The sequence below is a fragment of the Simochromis diagramma genome, unplaced genomic scaffold (genome assembly GCF_900408965.1).
Source record: "Simochromis diagramma unplaced genomic scaffold, fSimDia1.1 OVJJ01000371.1, whole genome shotgun sequence".
Taxonomy (NCBI): Eukaryota; Metazoa; Chordata; class Actinopteri; order Cichliformes; family Cichlidae; genus Simochromis; species Simochromis diagramma.
In genome coordinates, this window is record NW_024386920.1 from 1,055,923 (window position 1) to 1,074,880 (window position 18,958).

The window sequence follows — 18,958 nt, forward strand, 5'->3', positions numbered from 1 at the left end:
AATCTGGATTAATATATCCAAAGAACTACGACTCTACATTGATAACCTGCAGCTGGACTAGACACACCGAGGCCTGATGACAACCAATCCCGTTTAATCATTTTTCAGAACCATCAAAATAGCCAGAACTACAAGCACACCAGTATTCTCTTTTTCTCTTTCTCTTTTTCTTTTTTTAAAAAAAAGTGTTTTCTCTCCATTTCAGCTTTTTTAAAAAATAAAATAAAATAAATGCACTTTTACGTGACTGAAAACAAACCCTTTCTGAAATAAACTTTCTGATTTCTTTCTTCCAGGGATAAAGGAATTCAGAATGAATGTTTCGATATGAAGACAGGGCTGAAATTGAGAGATTGGCAAACAATAATAAAGCCAACACAACCTCGTCTCTCCGGACTAGCAACTGGATCACATCGCTGATTACGTTCCCTTCTCCAACATGTCGAAACGAAATAAGAAACCTCCTGTTTAGTTCTTACACTGGCGCACACACCACACCAACCTTTTTTCTATTCAATTCATGTAGCACCAATTCACAACAATGGTGCTTTTTTATTGACAAGTAAGTGCCTTAAAATATTTGAGAGAAAATTCTAATTCTCATTATCGCACTCCACCCTATGGACAGCAGTTGGCGCCAGTGGGAAAGAAGAACTCCCTTTTAACAGGAAGAGACCTCTGGAAATATCAGGCTGCGGGAAGGGCAGCCATTTGTGCCCACTCAGTTGCGGAGTGGTCAGGTAAAGGAAGAAGAACTTTACCTTTCATCTAAATTTTGTCACAATGCACCCAGATGACCTTGAAACCCTCTTTTAGGACAATGTAGACAAAAGTTACCAAACACAGGTAAAGAAAACAAAAAGATAGACCCAAAGGTCAACTGGGTCTTGATCTAGGCAGAGATCTTTTGACAGAGACAAACATGAACTCTGGTCTCTAACAGGATATGATATGGCTGCAAAATTCCACCACAATGATGTCAGGGACTCTTTTTCCTTTCTTTATTTTTGCTTCAACGAACATTATTTGAAGGCTGTGCATTTCATTCGGTCAGGTTGCGTTTTGTATTTTATTACATTTTGTTTGAAGATCTGACACCGTATGAGATCTGCACAAAAATAGAAGAATTCATGTGGGAGTTGAATTCGTTTTCACTGCACTGAGCAGGGTTTGTGTTCCCAGTGGCATCCTTTTAAATATAGAAGCCGAGTGCAGAAAAGGATACGTGTTTTATTTGAGGGCATTCCTGTTGCCAGAGAGCGAGTCCTCACCTGATGACCACAATTATGCCGTCAAAGATATTGTAGGGGTTTTTGATGTAGCCAAAGGGCCCATACACCAAAACCTTCAGCAGCATCTCCAAAGAAAACAGGCTGGTGAATACGATGTTGCTGATCTCCAAGGCGTTGGTCAGCTCCTCGGGCTGAAGAGACAGAAAGACAAACAAGGGAGTAATTAATGTGTTATTACAGAGGAAGCAGCTCAGGATAACCTGAAAATGATCAGAAGTTGACTGTATGACTACAGAATAAACATCTGCTGTATCACATGAGTAAAAGGCAATTGCTGAAGACTAAATGCAACTAAAATATGACAAATTGGTCACAGTTTCTGTCTCTCACACGCGCATTACACCATATATATCATAAATGCATGTATGTACAGTGTCCTTATCTTCCACTGGGACAAGCACACCGATTGGAGTGCTGACATGCAACGTCTGCTCAAAGCTCATCAGAGAAATGGACTGCCGCTCACATTTCGATCAATCAAATGGTGTGTGTGTGTGTCTGTAAGCATCTGAGCGCAGAGGGGAAAACAGGCAATGAGAACAAGCAGACAGACAAGGGAAAGAGCTTCCGAGCCAAAGATAAAAGGCGCGGCACATCCAAATGTGACGCTTTATGTAAATCAGACTTCTATAGCGGGTATCAGTAATTATTGGTGGGAAGAAAAGAGGCAGAACGATGTTGTGTGTCTGTGGCCTGTGCAGCAACCCAGACAGGCTTCATGAGGCCTTTCATCTCCATGCAATAAACAGTTTACACAGCTCAAAACGTGGTGTCACACACACACACACACAAATCCGTAGCACGGACATGACATACAGGATAGAAGGTGTTGAAGGCCCAAAATGGGTTTTTACGTTCTCTATCATAAGTGTATGTGTCTCAATATCCCGCTGTGAGTGTGTGTGTGTGTGTGTGTGTGTGTGTGTGTGTGTGTGTGTGTGTGGGTATAAATAGAGTCATCGGCCCAGCAGAAACATAATCCCCCGGCTGAACCAGGAGGTAATGCAACGTAATGTAAACACAGTGTGTGTCATTAAGGCCCGTCCTGGTGGGCTGTCACTAATCACTACACACCATGACTGTTTAAGCAGCGATTACACAACACTAGCAAGGATACACAGAGAAAAGGAGACAGAGATTAGCATCACCAGTTGAATAACAGATCCACGTGCTGAATCGTGGCACCAGTTTGTCTAGAGCCCTTAAGCAGCAAAGTCAATCGGTTACTTCGAAATATGCTCACTGCTGGTATTGTTACACTGCTTTCATGTCAAACTATGGGAAAGACAAGAATTCACCTCCTCCAGTGTGCAGAACTTGGAGACATCTATTGGCAGACTTTGAATGGAGTCTATAATGACCTGGTTCGATCCTTGGCCACACTTGCTTCTTGTTTAGACTAGTATGGAGATGCTGTACTGAGGGCATGTGCAGGGATCGGTTTTGCCTTAGAAGATGGACCAGGTCAAATACCAGTTGGAAGTTTGGTGGTTCAATCCCTGGCTCCTCCAATCTTATGCCAGAGTAGATACAGAACCACAGATTGGTTCATCATGTGTGTGTGTGTGTGTGTGTGTTAATCCTAATAAGGCAGAAAGTCCTTAGATGTAAAAAACAAAAGTGGTCAGTTGAAAAGTGTGATATTTAGCACTTATATGTAGGTGGAACTATAGGAGGAGAACTTCTGGTCAAAATCAGAAGAAAATTCAATTCGATTACATTTTATATTGTAGCCAAAATGCAACAACAGTCAGGCTAAGAGCAGTTTATATTGTAAGTTAAAGAACCTACAATAAGAGAGTGAAAACGTCAACAATCAGTTGATGCCAATGTGAGCAAGCACCTGGTGACAGAAACCTCCCACAGAACGAGGCTCAGGGAAGGGGCAACCGGTTGGGTATAATCGGTGAATCTCTGAGCATCTGTACTGATGCATTATTAAAATGGCAGTAAAAACCAACACAATGGTACACTCGAGTCTTCAGTCTGATTGCTACAATAGGAGCAAAAGCCAGAAAGTCACAAAAATTTTGCCCTGATATGAGACTGCAGGGAGCAAATCTGAATATTTCCCAGAGCACAGAGCGTAGATTTTAGTGCTGTTTTGTGATAAGGTTGGAGATTGTAACCAATTGAATTCCTGCTCATTACCTTTCCTTCACACACAAGTAGAACAACTTTCAGTACACTGCCAGACATGTGCATGGGTGCAAAAGATCACAGTTATGAGCGCCTGTTTAAAAACTTTTAACCAGAAAGGCCTTTTTTCAGCCTACCCTTAAGTCACTATTTTATTTGCTAAAAAAGTGCAAAAAGTACACAGTGGCAGCATGCTGAGAGAGGAATGGCTAAAAACAACTTCTTAAATCTTAAAGATGAATCGCGTTACTCACTGGGCGCATGTCTGAGTAGTGAAACAGAACAAGTCAAAAGCAACCACCATCAAGAGAAAACTTCAATAAAGGGTGTTGACAGCTTGTTTGAGTTTCAACAAGTACACACTTACAAGTTGTTGCTTGGTATTAAGTCATTTTTCCCACAAGACCCTGAATTTAACACAAGGCCCGGAGGCAAATATCAGTCCAACAACACCACGTGCTGATGTTGCACCATAACTCAGAGCTTGAACTTTCAGACTGTGCTTGTTATAATTAGCATTTTTAAAATAAGTTGTAATTGGCTTTTGAGATTTGTAAGGAAATAATGCACATGTTTTACTAACTTCAGCTGATAATATCAACACTGACTGTTGGTAGATTAGAGTTAGAGGTAAACCTAAAGCAGTTTATATTCAACCAGTTGAGCTGTGGGTGCAAACAGACTTCATGTTCTTAATATCAGCACTAGTGCTTTTTTTAGTTTCCCCAGAGCCCTGAAATCTATGTTTCTTGCGCTGCAACTGTTCAAGATTACTTTGTGTCATGTAGTATGTGAAGTAGTATTTTGTTGTTTGTATGTCTGACGTGCTAAATAAAAATTTGAATGACCAATTTGTCTTCCGTGTTATTCATTTTTCTGTGCTTCTCTAGGAAGTCCCATTGCCAGAAGGTTTTCTTTGTTTCCCAGCACAGTCTCAGATGCATGGAGGAGACACCAGTAGACAAGCAAATACCTAGCAGAGCTGGACAGGGCCGTAGAAGGTCCTTAACTCATCAGCAGGATCAGTATCTGCTCCTTTGTGCAACGGGAAGGAACAGGATGAGCACTGCCAGAGCCCTTCGAAATGACACTCGAAACCACACTGGTCACACTGGTGCCCGATTGGCATTTGCCATAGAATACCAGAATCTACCACTGGAGCATGTTCACCCTTTGAAAGCGTGAAAGATGTGAAAGAGTCTGGAGAAGCCGTGGAGAGGGTTACGCTGCCTGTAACATTGTTCAGCATGGCCGGTTTTGGTGGTAGGTCAGTGATGGTCTGGGAGGCATATCCATGGAGGGACACAGAGGCCTCTACAGGTTAGGCAATGACACCTCGACCCCCATTAGGTATCGTGATAAAATCCTGGTGCAGTGGGTCCTGGGTTCCTCCTGGTACACAGCAGTGCCCAGCCTCGTGCGGCAGAGTATGTTGGCAGTTCCTGGAGGATGACTGGCCCCTACGCTCGCTTGACCTAAATCCAGTAGAACACCTCTGGGACATTATCTTATCCAACTAATAAAGTCATGTCAATGTTCAGTAAATTAAAATGAGAAAGTAAGAACGTGTGCAACTTGTAAAAGTCAGCAACTGCCATAGCTATTCCAAGCAACCAGTGTGGCTTCAGTGTTTGATTTCCTGTGCTTTGCAATTTGAGAATAGGTCAACAAATTGTCATATTTAGGTTTTTGTGCGTTGTACCCTTTCACTCGTTATGCATTTTAGGTTGCGCACCAGCATGTAACACAGCTGCTGTATTACACTACACGGTAGAGAACATGTACAGAGCAGAGGGCCACATTGTTAAAAAAAAAAAGAATAATTTGTCGACAGTCTGCGGCGCAGCTCCTATCAGTGAACCCTGCTTCCTGAAAAACAAGCTTTCCCCCGTTTCATCTCACCTCTTTGTCTTTGTGTCTCCTGTGTCTGATTCTGTGTTCACAGGCGCAGATCAATCTGTTCGTTTGATCCCGTTGCTTTATTGTGTCCATTCATTTGTACAGGGACGAGTGTGGCGGCGGCAAATCCTTCATATTCGTGCACGCGCGCGCATAGATACACGATTACAGAAAGTTCAAGGGGGTAAACAAATGCGGGGGCACTTAGATGTTTGTGTTTTCTCTCAGATGAATGCCCTCACACACAGTTATGCAGAAGCACACTCACACACACACACACACACACACACACTCAGTGCAGTGTGCAAAGAGGCGTCTCCAAAGTTACATTAATAGCCATGTGCACGCACACATCCACAGGCCACACACATAAATCCACACAGTGCAGCTCCACTCCCACACTCCTAACAATGTACGCACATATTTCTGCACAGACTCACACTTATAGCCATGCATGCAGACACACACATCCAGCTGTATAATAGATGTGGTTGATAAGCCAGAACAAGAAGTACACTTTTTATGAGGTGAGACTTGGACTGCAGACATCTGGGCCTTGAGACCGAGGTTCAGGTCATTATTTTTCCCCCACTGTTTCTGCTCTGCTATTGTTTCAGCTTGTATATTAGACATTCCTCAGACATCATGCAAGATTACTGCAGGAGAATGAGACCATAAAAGAGTTTCTCACACACAGAAGGAGCACACAAGACACAAAGAGGGTGAAAGATACACCAACCAAACAACATATGCATACACACACATTAGTGTCACAGAAGCCTCACAGCCATTAACTTATCAAATGGGAGAAATTTCTTAATTGACTAATGGCCAGTGAGGTGCACGTGCTACCTAGAGAGAGATTAATGCGTCCAAATGCCCGACCGTGTAAGCGAGAAAGACACTCTTGCTTTTCTAATTGCTTCCTTCGATGGCTGTTTCCTGGGTAATGAGGCTGCGGGAGCATTAGGAGGTAAAGTGTGTTAGATGAGGAATAGCGTTATCTGGTTAGCACTAATGTAATGCCACCTAATCTGATGTGATCTAATCTAAACGGGATGCTGTGCTCCGCGGCGCTCCAGACTGTCAATGATGCAGCGCCATGTCCGGTGTGTGTGCGGCGCGCGCGTGTTAGTTTAATCAAGTGGTTTTCATGGGCTCGCTACAGAAGAGGGCATTTCAAGTATGAAACGGACATTGATACACTCACTACTGGGGTTAGAGGTGATTTAATAACAATGAGGAGGATACAGTATCTCCTCATCATTGTCTTGTCTGAGATGATTTAATGATTAGGAAGTCTATAGCAGCCACTTAAGAATAATTCTGAAATGAAATAATGATGCGGAATTTAATTTGGCTTTTGTTGGCCATACTGATACTACGATGGCCCTGAAACGCATTGCAACTTGAGAAAATGCCAATAAATAGAAACACAAAACAAAACAAAATGCCACAAAAGCCCCCCCGACACAACAAAGACAACATTGTTTTTGGTGCTTCGCAGCAATTTTTTCTTAAGTTGCAACCATTGGAAGTGTTCTTGCTAACTTGATTTAGTTTTGCAACCCATCAAGATTTAACTCAACATCTGTTGAAGTTGGAACAATATGGGCTGTCCTTGGCGTTTATAAAGCATTATATACAATTTTCTTCTTCTCTTTGCTGTGACACTACAGCAGGGGTGTCTAACTCTAGTTTTCGAGACCTGCTGACCTGCAGCTTTTAAATGCATCCCTACTCCAACACAGCTAAATCAAATGATTGGATTACCTCGTCAGCATGCCATCAAGATTGGCAAAGGGCTGATAACAAGCCATTCATTTGATTCAGGTGCATCGGAACAAGGATGCATCTAAAAGCTGCAGGACAGTAGCTCTTGAGGACTGGAGCTGGACACCCCTGCACTACAGGTTTCCCTTTTTTACTGCTGTTCTGAGATAGTACATTCCAGCCATTCTAAGCGTCAGCTCCCGAAGCAGTAGTAGGCTACAGATACATGGTACAACATTGGTCCCAGCCTTATTGAGCCTATGCAATGTTGAAAATGTAAAGTGACAAACTTTTGAATTATTTAGTTATTTTTTGCTCACATTTCTTCTCAACTTGCTACTTTGGGCATCCAAACAGCAGTGCAGAAAGTAAGTAAGTAAAAGATTGCACTCACGATATGTGTGAAGAGCTGCAGCAATATAACTTTGCTGTTCCCTCTGTGCCACACATAAGGTAACAGTGTTATGGTAGGTTTTTAGTGCTATACATGAAATTGTAACTCCCTCTTTGACCTTGAGCCTGGCTGAAGCCTTGCCTTTTCAACTCTGTTGTCGTTACGAAACCCGCAATGCGCAAAAACCACAGTACTCCAGTCATTATTGTTTCATGTTGTGCCAACCGCAAACTGACAAGTCACATTAGCATTCTTATTGATGGGGTGAATTCAAACAGAAAGAACTATTTAAAGTTTCGTCAGGAAGTTGCTAAAGTCTTTTGTGGCTTATTGTACCTTTGGTTGTGGTGCCTTCATGGATCTGTCGTGGCAACAGTGTGACCAGTCTCACTCCCAACTTTTCATTTTTGGATTCTTGGCCAGGTTTCCTTGCATTCAAGCTAGATGCACTTCTTACTCATGAGCTTCATGTTAGCAGTGTGCAGAGTTAATGTTGTGAAAAGAATATTTTAGACCAAGCTGTGATGTTTCTGAGCTGTTTTAGTGACTCAACCTGACCGAAGAGGGAAAACTAAAAACCTGCGTGCTTTAACTGGATGCAAACTTTTTCTGACAACACTGGCTTGGCCAATGTACAAATTAAAATTTAGGCTTGACAATGGGAGTAAAGCTAAGCTAACTGGCTACTTGCTGTAGCTTCATATTTACTGAACAGATATTATAGTGGTCATGCTTATTTTTCATTATCTCAAAAGATCATATTTCGTACTAATGCAATAAATCTGGGGTTGAACAAGGCTCACTTAATATAATGGTTGATTTAGTAATTGTTGTTTAGTCTCTAAATAACAATGTCACCTTGTTATTATGGCATCTGACATATTCTGTTATAATAAACAATATAAGTCAAATGAACTTTTACCCCCGGTCTTAAGAAAACATAAGAAATTTCAGTACCAGTAAAGTTCCTTGGAGTGATAATAGTTAAGAGATGAAATTGAACTTGTTGTGTTGATAAGGTTTTAGGAAAATTATTATAAAAAACTGTGATAATTTTGATAAAGAGCACGTAGAGTCATGTGAAAAAGAAAGCTTTCACAGGACTGCCTAGGGTCCTGTGAAAGTAATACCTCCGTAGGAATTAAGAGCCTAAATCACAGCCATGTGCTGCTAATTAAATACACTTGATTAACTAATTATCAGCAAGTGTGACCATCTCTATAAAAGCAGAGGTTTTGGCAGTTTGCTTGTGTGGAGCGTTCAGGTGTGTGTTAACACAATGCCACAATCATCCCAAGAGTGAGCAGTCCAGCAAATTCACCACTAGGTTAATCCATGTAACACTCTGAGATGCAGTTTCTGTTTTTGGTTTTTTTGGGGGGGTGGGGGGACTTCACAAGTCTCAGTTAGCATGTTAAATGCTCAACTTAATGACAGTACAATTAGAAAAAGGCCGGCTTGTTTGTTTGTCTCTAAAAACAACACGGCGGCAAAGCTTACATTTGCAAAACTGCATCTGAGCAAACCACAAGACATCTGGAACAATGTCCTTTGGACAGATGAGACCAAAGTAGAGATGGTTAATCATAAAGCACAGCACCACATTTGGCCAAAATAAACACAGCATATTCAATACAATTCACTTCACTTCAATTTCTTTTCTGTAGTGCCAATTCAAAATAACAGTCAGCTCAATGTGTTTTATATTGCGAGCTGAAGACCCTGCAATAAAGAAGAAAGAATGAAGAAAGAAAATAGCAACTCTCAGATGACAGTGTATGAACAAGCACCTGGCGACAGTGGGAAGGAAGAACTCCCTTTTAACAGGAAGAAACCTCTGGCAGAACAAGGCTCAGTGCAGGGTGGCCAACTGCTAACTGCATAAAACCAGTTGGCCGTGAATGGAGAAGGACTAGATAAAAGACACCCGTGGATGAGAAGAGATTAATAATAACTACCGATTAAATGCAGAGTGTTGTATAAACACATGAGAGTAAAAAGAGGTAAGTGAAGAATTAATACTCAGCTAAGCTAACTAAGTGGTCACCTGATTACCTGATCCAGGCCTAACTATAAGCTTTATGAAAAAAGAAAGTATGACCTAATCTGAAAGTAGAAATGGTGTCTGTCTGCCAAATCTTCTGGTTCCGTAGAAGAGGGGCCTAAGATGGGGCAACAATACTCAAGACCTTGTATGTAATATTAGGAATAACACCAATTGTGTTTGTACTGATATTACATACAATACCAACTGTCAAGTATGCTGATGCTTGTTTTGCAGCCTCAAGAACTGGGCATCTTCCAGTCATTGAGTAGATTGTTCACTCCTGCGTATACCAAAGTGTTTTAAAGTCAAATGTAAGGCCATCTGTTCAGAAGCTGAAGCATGGCCCAAAATGGGTTATACAGATCTACAAGAAAAGAAAATAATCAAGTCATTGCAATGGCTCAGCTGGTGTGCAACCTTTAACCCGATTACAATGGTGAGCTGAAACCTTAGGAGAGCTGCGCATAAATGAATGTCTGCAAACCTCAGTGAACTAAAACAATGTTCTAAAGAATAGTGGCTGAAAATTTCTATACAGCAAAGTGAGTAGAGACAAGGATGAAATGATTACTTCAGTGTTTTGCTGCTAAATGTGGTTCCACAAGCAACTAAATCAAAAAGTGAGCTCAGTTTTTCACAGGATCTGTCATATCTTGCTTTTTGGCATGACCACAATATTTGCTTTCCACAGGTTTTGTCAAAGATTACTTAGTTTTTTGTTTTCAAGAATCATCCATCTGTGTGTTCATTTTTTTCCTCTTTTAATGAAATGTTAAATCTTTCCCGCATAAACATCTGCTCTTCAAGGCAAAATAAAGGCTGAGACCAGTGCTTAAAGCAACAATAAGATAGGGATGAATTGGCAGATCCAGCAGAAGAGCTTGAAAGAAGAACTTTCTAAATACAGGCAGCATGTTATTTGACATCTCACTGAACCAGGAAATAACCGAAGCCATCATTTGATCACTCCATTGATTCTCTCTTTTTGATTTCATAGCCTTCAGGGCTGGAAAAGCCCTCATTTTATAAGCCAGGATTAAGGACTGTTGTTTTGCCTTCTCCGTCTTACCGTCGTACAAATTAGAAAAACACATTTCCTATGCCTGTCTTGGAGGGTGGCCAGTGTCTTCACATGCCAACTCTACATTCCTCTGCCAGGGCAGGATAAAAGCTGAATAAATATTGTCTCTGGTTTGAGCGAGAAATACAGCAAGAGGGTCTTTTCTTGGTTTGGCAGGGGCAGAAAAAAAATGCGCATCTCTGCCCAGTACAATGGGGCAATATGTAAAGAGGTGTTCATCGCACATAAACACACTGTTTATTAATTCCATCACCGGCAGTACAGAGAGGGATTTTAAAATTTGGTTAATGACATGACCTTACTTTAATGAACCTGATTCTGTTTTATTCCTGGATTAATTATGAGGCTGTTTTTATAAAAAAAAAAGAGAGAGCTGTCTTAAAATAGTCACGTGCCCATACAATTCTGCATCACGTCCAGCAAATGTGAAGAGATTTTTTAAATTATCACTGTAATCAGTTACTAAAATGAACAAAACATGACTATTGGGGATTTCCCAAAAACAGGTAGTCTGGAACTAAAAGCAGGATGTTTTCCTAAAATTAACCACATAACTCTGATGTTGAAATCCATTAAACATAAAACACAACATCAATGTCACTGATTTTAAAAAGAAGCTTACCCTCAAAACTTTAATATATGGCATATATGAGCTTCTATTTTCACTGCTCCTCCTATAATACCCCCAAGTATACATGGTCCAAAAAGGGAAATGCGAGGGCTGCATAAGGGTTGTGTATTTTGCTTCTTTTCCAACACTCATGAAGGAAGAACACAAGCCTCAAACACGTGCACGATGTACAATCGCTGACATGTTTCGCTGTTTCTTAGCGCTCAAAAGATCACAGAGCACCGATATACTTTTCCTCTTCAAGTGAGTAGCTTTTAAGGTCAATAAAGTCAAACTGCTGCTTATGGGAAACATGAAGCAAGTGACCCAAAAGTGACTTCATATCACTTTGCGCTCATGTAAAAGCTGCATAGCCAAATCAATATTCATGGCGGTGCTAAAAAGCTTTCACTATAACACCAACACCAATTTTAAAAAACACAGGAACCATGCATTTAAACCTTTTCCCTTGACACCTCTGTTTTGCCATGCCTCTTAAACTTCTACTCAAACTATTTTGGTATCAGCGCCTCTTCGTTGAGGGAGCGCAGAGGCCGACGAGGGAGCTGAAGAAAAGGATGCAGAGGAAAGAGTGACAGGCTGTCTCTGTGGCCGTATAGATGTAAAGTGAGAAAGAGGTTGACCTTCCCAAGTAAACAGACTATGGGCTGTGTCACATAGTTGGCATGCACACAACTATTCCATCAGCTCCACCATAAATGGTAACAGTCTTAAACAGCACAGGGAGCTAAAACAGACACCCTCGCTTTACTCGTCCAACCCGCCCTCCACACATCACCCCCTCTATCCCATCACCTCTGAGTCCTAACACTCCCCTTATCCATCTCCAACACTCTATTTCATTATCTTTTTATATCTCCATCTCTGTGTCGCATACACATTTACATACACTGCTCGCGGGCACGTTCTGCTGCCCCTCTGCACACAGAGCATGTGTGCGCTGGTTCAAGTGTTTGTGTACGTTTTTCTGAGTGTGCATTTAAGAGATAGGAAACAGACAGAGGGGTTCTGTTATGTGTCACGCACAGCGAGGCTGAGGCTGTAGCTCTGCACAGGGGGCTGCAGAGTAACAGTAGGTCTGTATTTTGAAGGACGCGCATATGAATCAATTGGACCTGTGGTTTACATTTCAGGGGTTAAGTCACATCTGCACATACTGTACATATATGTGAATGTGTGTGTGTTCATTTGGACTCATTCAGTGTGTCAGATCCTTTTATATGTCTTGAGCTAAAGAGTAATTATTTGCAGAGCAGTATTTAAAGCTCATGGCTCATGGCCAAAAGTATTACATCTGCTCTTTAATCACTATAATGGGTAAATATTCTATAGAGAGATGAAAAACAAAGTGGGCCTTAATATAATTTGAAAAGAATTATGCTGTAAATGCAAGACATGTTTCAGGCAGTTGTTTCAATCTGCCAACTAGCTGAACTAATTAAGCAACAAAAAAAATATTTAAAAAACAAAGACATATCAGCACTTTACAGAGTGTAACTTTAATGGCTAATTTCCCCCTCCATAGCAAGCATAGAGGAGCAAATGAATTTCTTTAAAAACTTTTTTGAAACTATTTAGATTTTAAGTTATGGACGTGGCTGCTTTGGCTTCCTTGACTGACAGGTGTGCTAGCATATTAGCCAATAATTGCTAACTCTGTTATATTAGCTTTAGCGTATAACTCTGTTATATTAGCTGTTAGCAGCTTTTCTAGCACTTAAATGGATTTATCTGTCAAAAACACATGCTTGCTTTGAGGTACAGCCCATCCAAGAAGTTTACGTTTTGAGTAAAATTCAAGTATTTTATTAGTCAGGCACTTTTAGACAGGCTATATGTTTATGAACGCTGGTTGCTAACCAGTCTAGCTAGCTTTAGCTTATGGGTTACAGTTGTTACATCCGTCCATTATATTGAATCTATGACCATAAACCCTCTTGTCTTAGTCTAGATATATTCTTGTAAGATTTAGAAAAAGGAAAGACTTGGGCAAAATTAGCTACATGCCCCACTTTTGGTGTTTATAAGAGCGCCAACAATCCAGCTGAATTTAGCTTGAAGAACCACATTAACTGTGGAACATGCTTACTCTAAGGATTTTTCTTCAATTGTACTATTGGGACATTGGCGTGAAAAAAAAAATCCAAAACCAATAGAGCACAACAATGTCTTTGCAACTAGCAACAGAATATGTGGCTGAGACATTTCAAAGTTAGCGGCAGTGGCTCTGGTGAGCAGATATAAAAGGTGGGATGTGAGACAGCTACACAGTTTTCATTTGAAAGCATTTCAAATTAACTGCAGCCCGGCCATTATGTAATGTGTTACATTGTGTTTAGTAAAGGAAGTAAATCTCATACTGAAAACAAAGTGTGACACTCAGTTAAAGAGCTTCTGTGCTCACAGTCTCTGTCTGCCTGACAGCAATATCCGCTTTTACTGACATCAGAGCCATGAGTAAGAAAAAAGTGTGTTTAGGGTCTGAACTTTTGCCTCACACAAGTTAGGTGTATATATTTTTGTAACATTGCCAAAGAAATCAACTGAAAAACACAGAAGATTAAGGATATCAAACAACAGAAGTTTTAATATGTTGCATTGGTTTCAATACCTTTCCACAAAATATGTCTTTTCAAAATTAAAGCATACCCATATTGATGCCCTGCTGTGGTATTTGTCCTGCGTATAGAATTATGGATAATAAACTGGTGAGAAAAATGGAAATTACAGTTAGTCTGGATCTTAAAGTGAAATCCACAAATACAAACAAACACAGCTGCAAAGTGAAAGCATATTCTCTTCTATCTGCTCATACTTTGCATACTTTGTGATTGATGAGCACGTGCAGTGCATTTATTTCCAGCAGACACCCTGACGGGCTCTTTGAAACAGGTTGCGCTTCGAGTTGAATTCACTTTGCACGTGTGTTGTAGTTGTGTTTCGCATGTTTGCCTCTTCATCAATTATTCATCAGCGTGGTTGTTTCATCTTCATAAATTCTCAGCCAGAACTCTATAACCTCATTTGGAGACGAATTAGACACATAATACCAGCTATATATTATGTGTCTGTGTGTCTCATCTATTTACAGAACAGAAGGGGGTACCAGAAAACGGGTCAACGTGATCGATAAGCTGTCACACTCAACGCAGGTCAAGCACTTTCTTAAAGGTGTAGTTTTTCTTTCTTTCTTTTCCCCTCAAACACAAACTTTGACTTGCAAACAGCAGATGATACTATGGCAGTTCTATGATTTGTTTGGATTACATGCTATATCCATAATTATGACATCTACACTGTCAAAAAGCATCAGCCAAAAAAACATCAGATCTCAAGGAGAAATATATATAGTGATATAGTCTGGGCATGGTGTAAGGAACAAAAGAATGCCACATGATTGGATTAAAAATGAAATCACTGAGCTCCTGGATGGTCTGAGGTGCAACCTGGAAGCATCGGATGGACCAAAGCATAATGTCCCAGGGTTGTTCTATTGAATGTATTTCAGGCAAACATGGGGGAAAGTCAATGATTTCAATTGATCAGTTCCTTTGTCCTCTAGGAACTGTCTGCATACTCTCACCACACAAGGTGGAGCATTGTCATAGACCAGGAGGAACCCAGGACTCACTGCACTAGGCTAGGGTCTGGTGCAGTGGGTCTTGCCATTAGGTTAATGGCACTCAGGGTTGCCTAGCCTGTAGAGGTCTGTGTGTCCCTCCATGGATATGCTTCCCCAGACCATCACTGAAACCACCAACAAACTGGTCATGCTAGACAATGTAACAGATAGCATAACAATTTCCATGTATTCTCAAGACCAGAACCTTCTCTAACATGTGAAAAACAGGTCATCAGTGATGCTCCTGCCATTTCTGGTGTTCTCTGGCAAATGCCCATCGGGCTACACGGTACCAGGCAGCGCGCAACCTATTCCTCTGAGCACAAAGGAGCAGGTACTGGTCCTGTTGGTGGGTTAAGGACCTTCTATGGCCCTGTCCAGCTCTCCTAGAGGAACTGCAGGATGCAGGTATTGCCTCGCTAGCAGCCGTGACGCTAACCTTAGCCTAGATTAACAAGGGATATTTCTCATTGTTCCTTTCGTTTCTTTGTGCAGTGTATGATGCATCCACTTTGTCTGAGCCACAACCCATATATTACTGAACACATTTGTTATTTAATCTAACCAAAAGTAAATACAGAAATTCCCACCGGGAAAGGCTATTTTAATCTCTGCTCTTGGGATTTCTGTTCATCAGCCAATTTCAGTAGATACTTTCATGTTTAGAACACGTCCGTGCGGAAGCGGTTGTAGCTAATTAAATATCCAGCTAATAAAACAGCTATTTACTCATTGGAAAAGCTTATTCTTACCATATGGAGAGTGGAGCATTCATCCTAGCCAACCTCAATTTTTGCTTTCCCATTTGTTTCCCAGACTTTGAGAAGGTGAAACGCCGTCTCCAGGACACCAATATTTATCAAATCTCCAAATTTCTCTGTTTACTTTCGGTCAGACTTGGAAACAAACACTTGAAATGATTCATATAAAAATCTAGATCTTGGAAAGCTTTGAGGACATTGTGGTTTTCGCCCCTCCTGCTGAGTTTTTCTGCAAACAAGGTGAAGAATGCAAATCAACCACAATTATCCATCCTTATCCACTTATCCAACTTGGGGTCACTGGGGGAATTGAAACCTACTGCAGCTGTCATAGGGTGGGAAGCAGAATACACCCTGGACAGGTCACCAATCAATCACATGGCTAATCCACAATGACTTACACATGATTGAGAAATACGTAATACACACACACACGGCAGAATTATCCTCATTTTGAAAAAAAAAAGTATAATAATAAATATACAGACAGCAAACCACAACAACAACAACATAAAATAACAAATGTGTTTGAATGTCAACAGGATGTAAAAAGAAATATTATTGAGAAGCAATGATGATGTGTTAGTGGCTGAGTCAGCGTTTCAGTAATTTTACTTATTTATTTTTGTTTGTGAAGAGAAAAATAACAAGGTGAAGCAGCCACTGTGGTTGAAAAAGAAGCCAATATATAAATGTCAAAAAGTGCAGTTCCTCTAATGGCATCACTTGACTGTTTCTTAAACATGAACTGCATTAAAGATGGAGGCAGCCACTATGACTTCACCTGCTGATGGTGAAAGGCCTTTTTGGAGTCACCATCTCGAAAGCTTCTTTTGAAGTGAAACACAATAAGCAATTTAATGGGTGGATCTGAGTGTGAGACTGAGGACTGCTTACTGATTGGTTAAACAATGGTCAACGTTTTCCTATAAGCGTTCCTAAATCTTTTTTTAAACCAGTGGTCAGCCATGCTGGCCACTAAAACAACAACAAGATTAGGGCACTTGCATCGACATGGAGTACAGACCCATAAACCTCCATGAGAAAGATCCTTCCTGGTACACGGTTTATCATCTGTAGTTCTGTTTTCTCTAAAGTTTCCCATGCATGAGCTAATCCAACTGGTATAGCTAATAATGCCCAAGCTCTATTTGATCATCCAAAGATGCTGACATCCCAATTATGAATATACAGCTCATGACAGCTCAGTGAGACAACTGCATCCCATTTCAATAGTTCAGCTTCCCAACTGCCACTAAAGCTCATGAGCTTCAAGGATAATGCAAGACAATCCATAACTCTGTTAGACACAAAGCATGTTATCTTGTAAGGTAAATGCCCTACAATAATACAGAGAAAAAACCCAACAATCAGATCACCCCCTTAAGAGCAAGCACTTGGTAACAGTGTGAAGGAAAAACTCCCTTTTAACAGGAAAAACCTTCGGCAGAACCAGGCTCAGGGAGGAGCAGCCAACTGCCGTGACCGGTTAGGAGTGAGGAGAGGAAGACTGGACAAAATACATGCTGTGAAAGAGAGCCAGAGATTAATAATAACTAATGATTAAATGCAGAGTCGTGTGTAAGAACATCGAGTGTGAAAAGAGGCGGGTGAAGAACAAACACTCATTGCATCATTGGACATCTAACCTACAGAGGGAAGATTTAAGGTCACCTCATCCAGCCCTACCTATAAGCTTTATCAAAAACAAAATTTGAAGGCTAACCTTAAAAGTAGAAAAATAGTTTCTGGGACAACCCGGTAAAAATGAAATCCAAAAGTCCAGCCTAAAGGTAATAAATGCATAAACTAATGTTTCAGCATCACTCCGAGACAGGATGTTTCTAAATGAAATGAAACATTTCAGTGTGGATATGTTTTAAATTAACTTAAAACACTTTATTTTTTTACTTTCTAATAAATTTCACATCATGCTGACTCCAGAGTTGTTACAGGATATAATCTGAAGGTGTTTATTGCAGTTTAGACAAACCAGCAACATTTGATGAGGATATTTATGATTTTGTTTAACTGCCTCCACATGACGAGAAATTAAATAATCAGAAATATTGTCTTTTAGCTTTTGCACTACAGATTGATTTGTTCAACCTCATGAAAATGCTTCATCTTCCTCCAAAATTTAATAGACAAAATATGAACTTACGCAGTACTAAGCACAGTAGGTGAAAATTCAGGAGACTTTCTGCCCGTCAAACTAGTTTTAACAGGAAAAATGGCAGCATGATGTACACACTCAAAACTCCAGGAGGAAACTTGGCTGGAGGATGTATGGAAATTGAAAGGCAGCCTCTCCTCCATATGGACAGAGTTACAGAGGAAAAGGAGGCTTAGTGATCTTTGTGGCTATTGGATGTCGATGGGCTTACAATCAATGAAGCGTCTCACTAAAGTCTTCAGCTGCCTGTCTGGAGACTGGAGGGATCCATGTTACCCAAACTAGAAAAGAGCACTTGAGAAAGAAGTGAAAAGGTTGAAGAGGACAAAAAAAAAGGCAGGGGAGAAGCTGACGCAGAACAGAGAAGAAAGGAAATAAAAGAGGTGGAGGTGAACAAAAGCGAGCAAAAAGTGAAAAAGCAAAAAGAGGTTGATGGAGGCTAATAGGTCTACAGAGGAGGAAGAAAAGAGGAAGCAGTACAACCAGAATTAGAAAAAAAAAGCTATGAGCAAGAGCACGAGAGGAAAAGTCAGGAGGAAAAAAAACGATGAAGGGAAAGTAGAAACTAGAAAGCTATAAAACTTCCTCTGTGTGTGTGTGTGTGTGTGTGTCTCTGACATCTGGATATGTTTATAGGCACTGGGTCAGTGACCGAAAGTAACCCCCTAAAACCTGGCTAGGCTTCAATCTCCTACTACACACCCACACACACAATACTTGTGTCCCTAGTGTTATATAACTTTACACCAAAACCGCACGTGCCAAAAACATAACCCAACACAATAGCCTCAAACACAATACATACCCCAAACCTGAAAGCTGCACTTGGCAAACTTCTTTATGTCCTCTATAAAAAAAATACTCATGAGAACATCAGAGGAGGAAAAAAGACACCACAAGACAACTTTTTTTCCCATTTTAGTAGAAATTGAATTGTAAATCATGAACGCTAATGCAACTAATATCCAGGACTAGCATTTTGCTTTGCCAAATACCTTTTGAAATGTATTCAGTGCCTGTATGGAGTTGGCAACAAAAATAACTGACGAAGAATGGAAACAGATGTTTAATGAGATTCATGAAGCTACCAATCTTTAATTTTGGGGGAATTTGCTTGGAAAATAAACATGACACAGTTGTTGA

At 40.6% G+C, this 18,958-nt stretch overlaps 1 protein-coding gene across 14 annotated transcripts in view; it reads right to left on the reverse strand.

Moving 5' to 3' along the window:
• The window catches only part of cacna1g (calcium channel, voltage-dependent, T type, alpha 1G subunit), a 309,568-nt gene that overhangs the window by 110,018 nt on the left and 180,592 nt on the right, over positions 1–18,958 (reverse strand). For all 14 annotated transcript variants that reach the window (XM_040036706.1, XM_040036709.1, XM_040036705.1 and 11 more), the window contains exon 11: positions 1,272–1,423. In XM_040036706.1, coding sequence (XP_039892640.1) covers positions 1,272–1,423 — 152 coding nt within the window. The remainder of the gene's footprint in view (positions 1–1,271; positions 1,424–18,958) is intronic.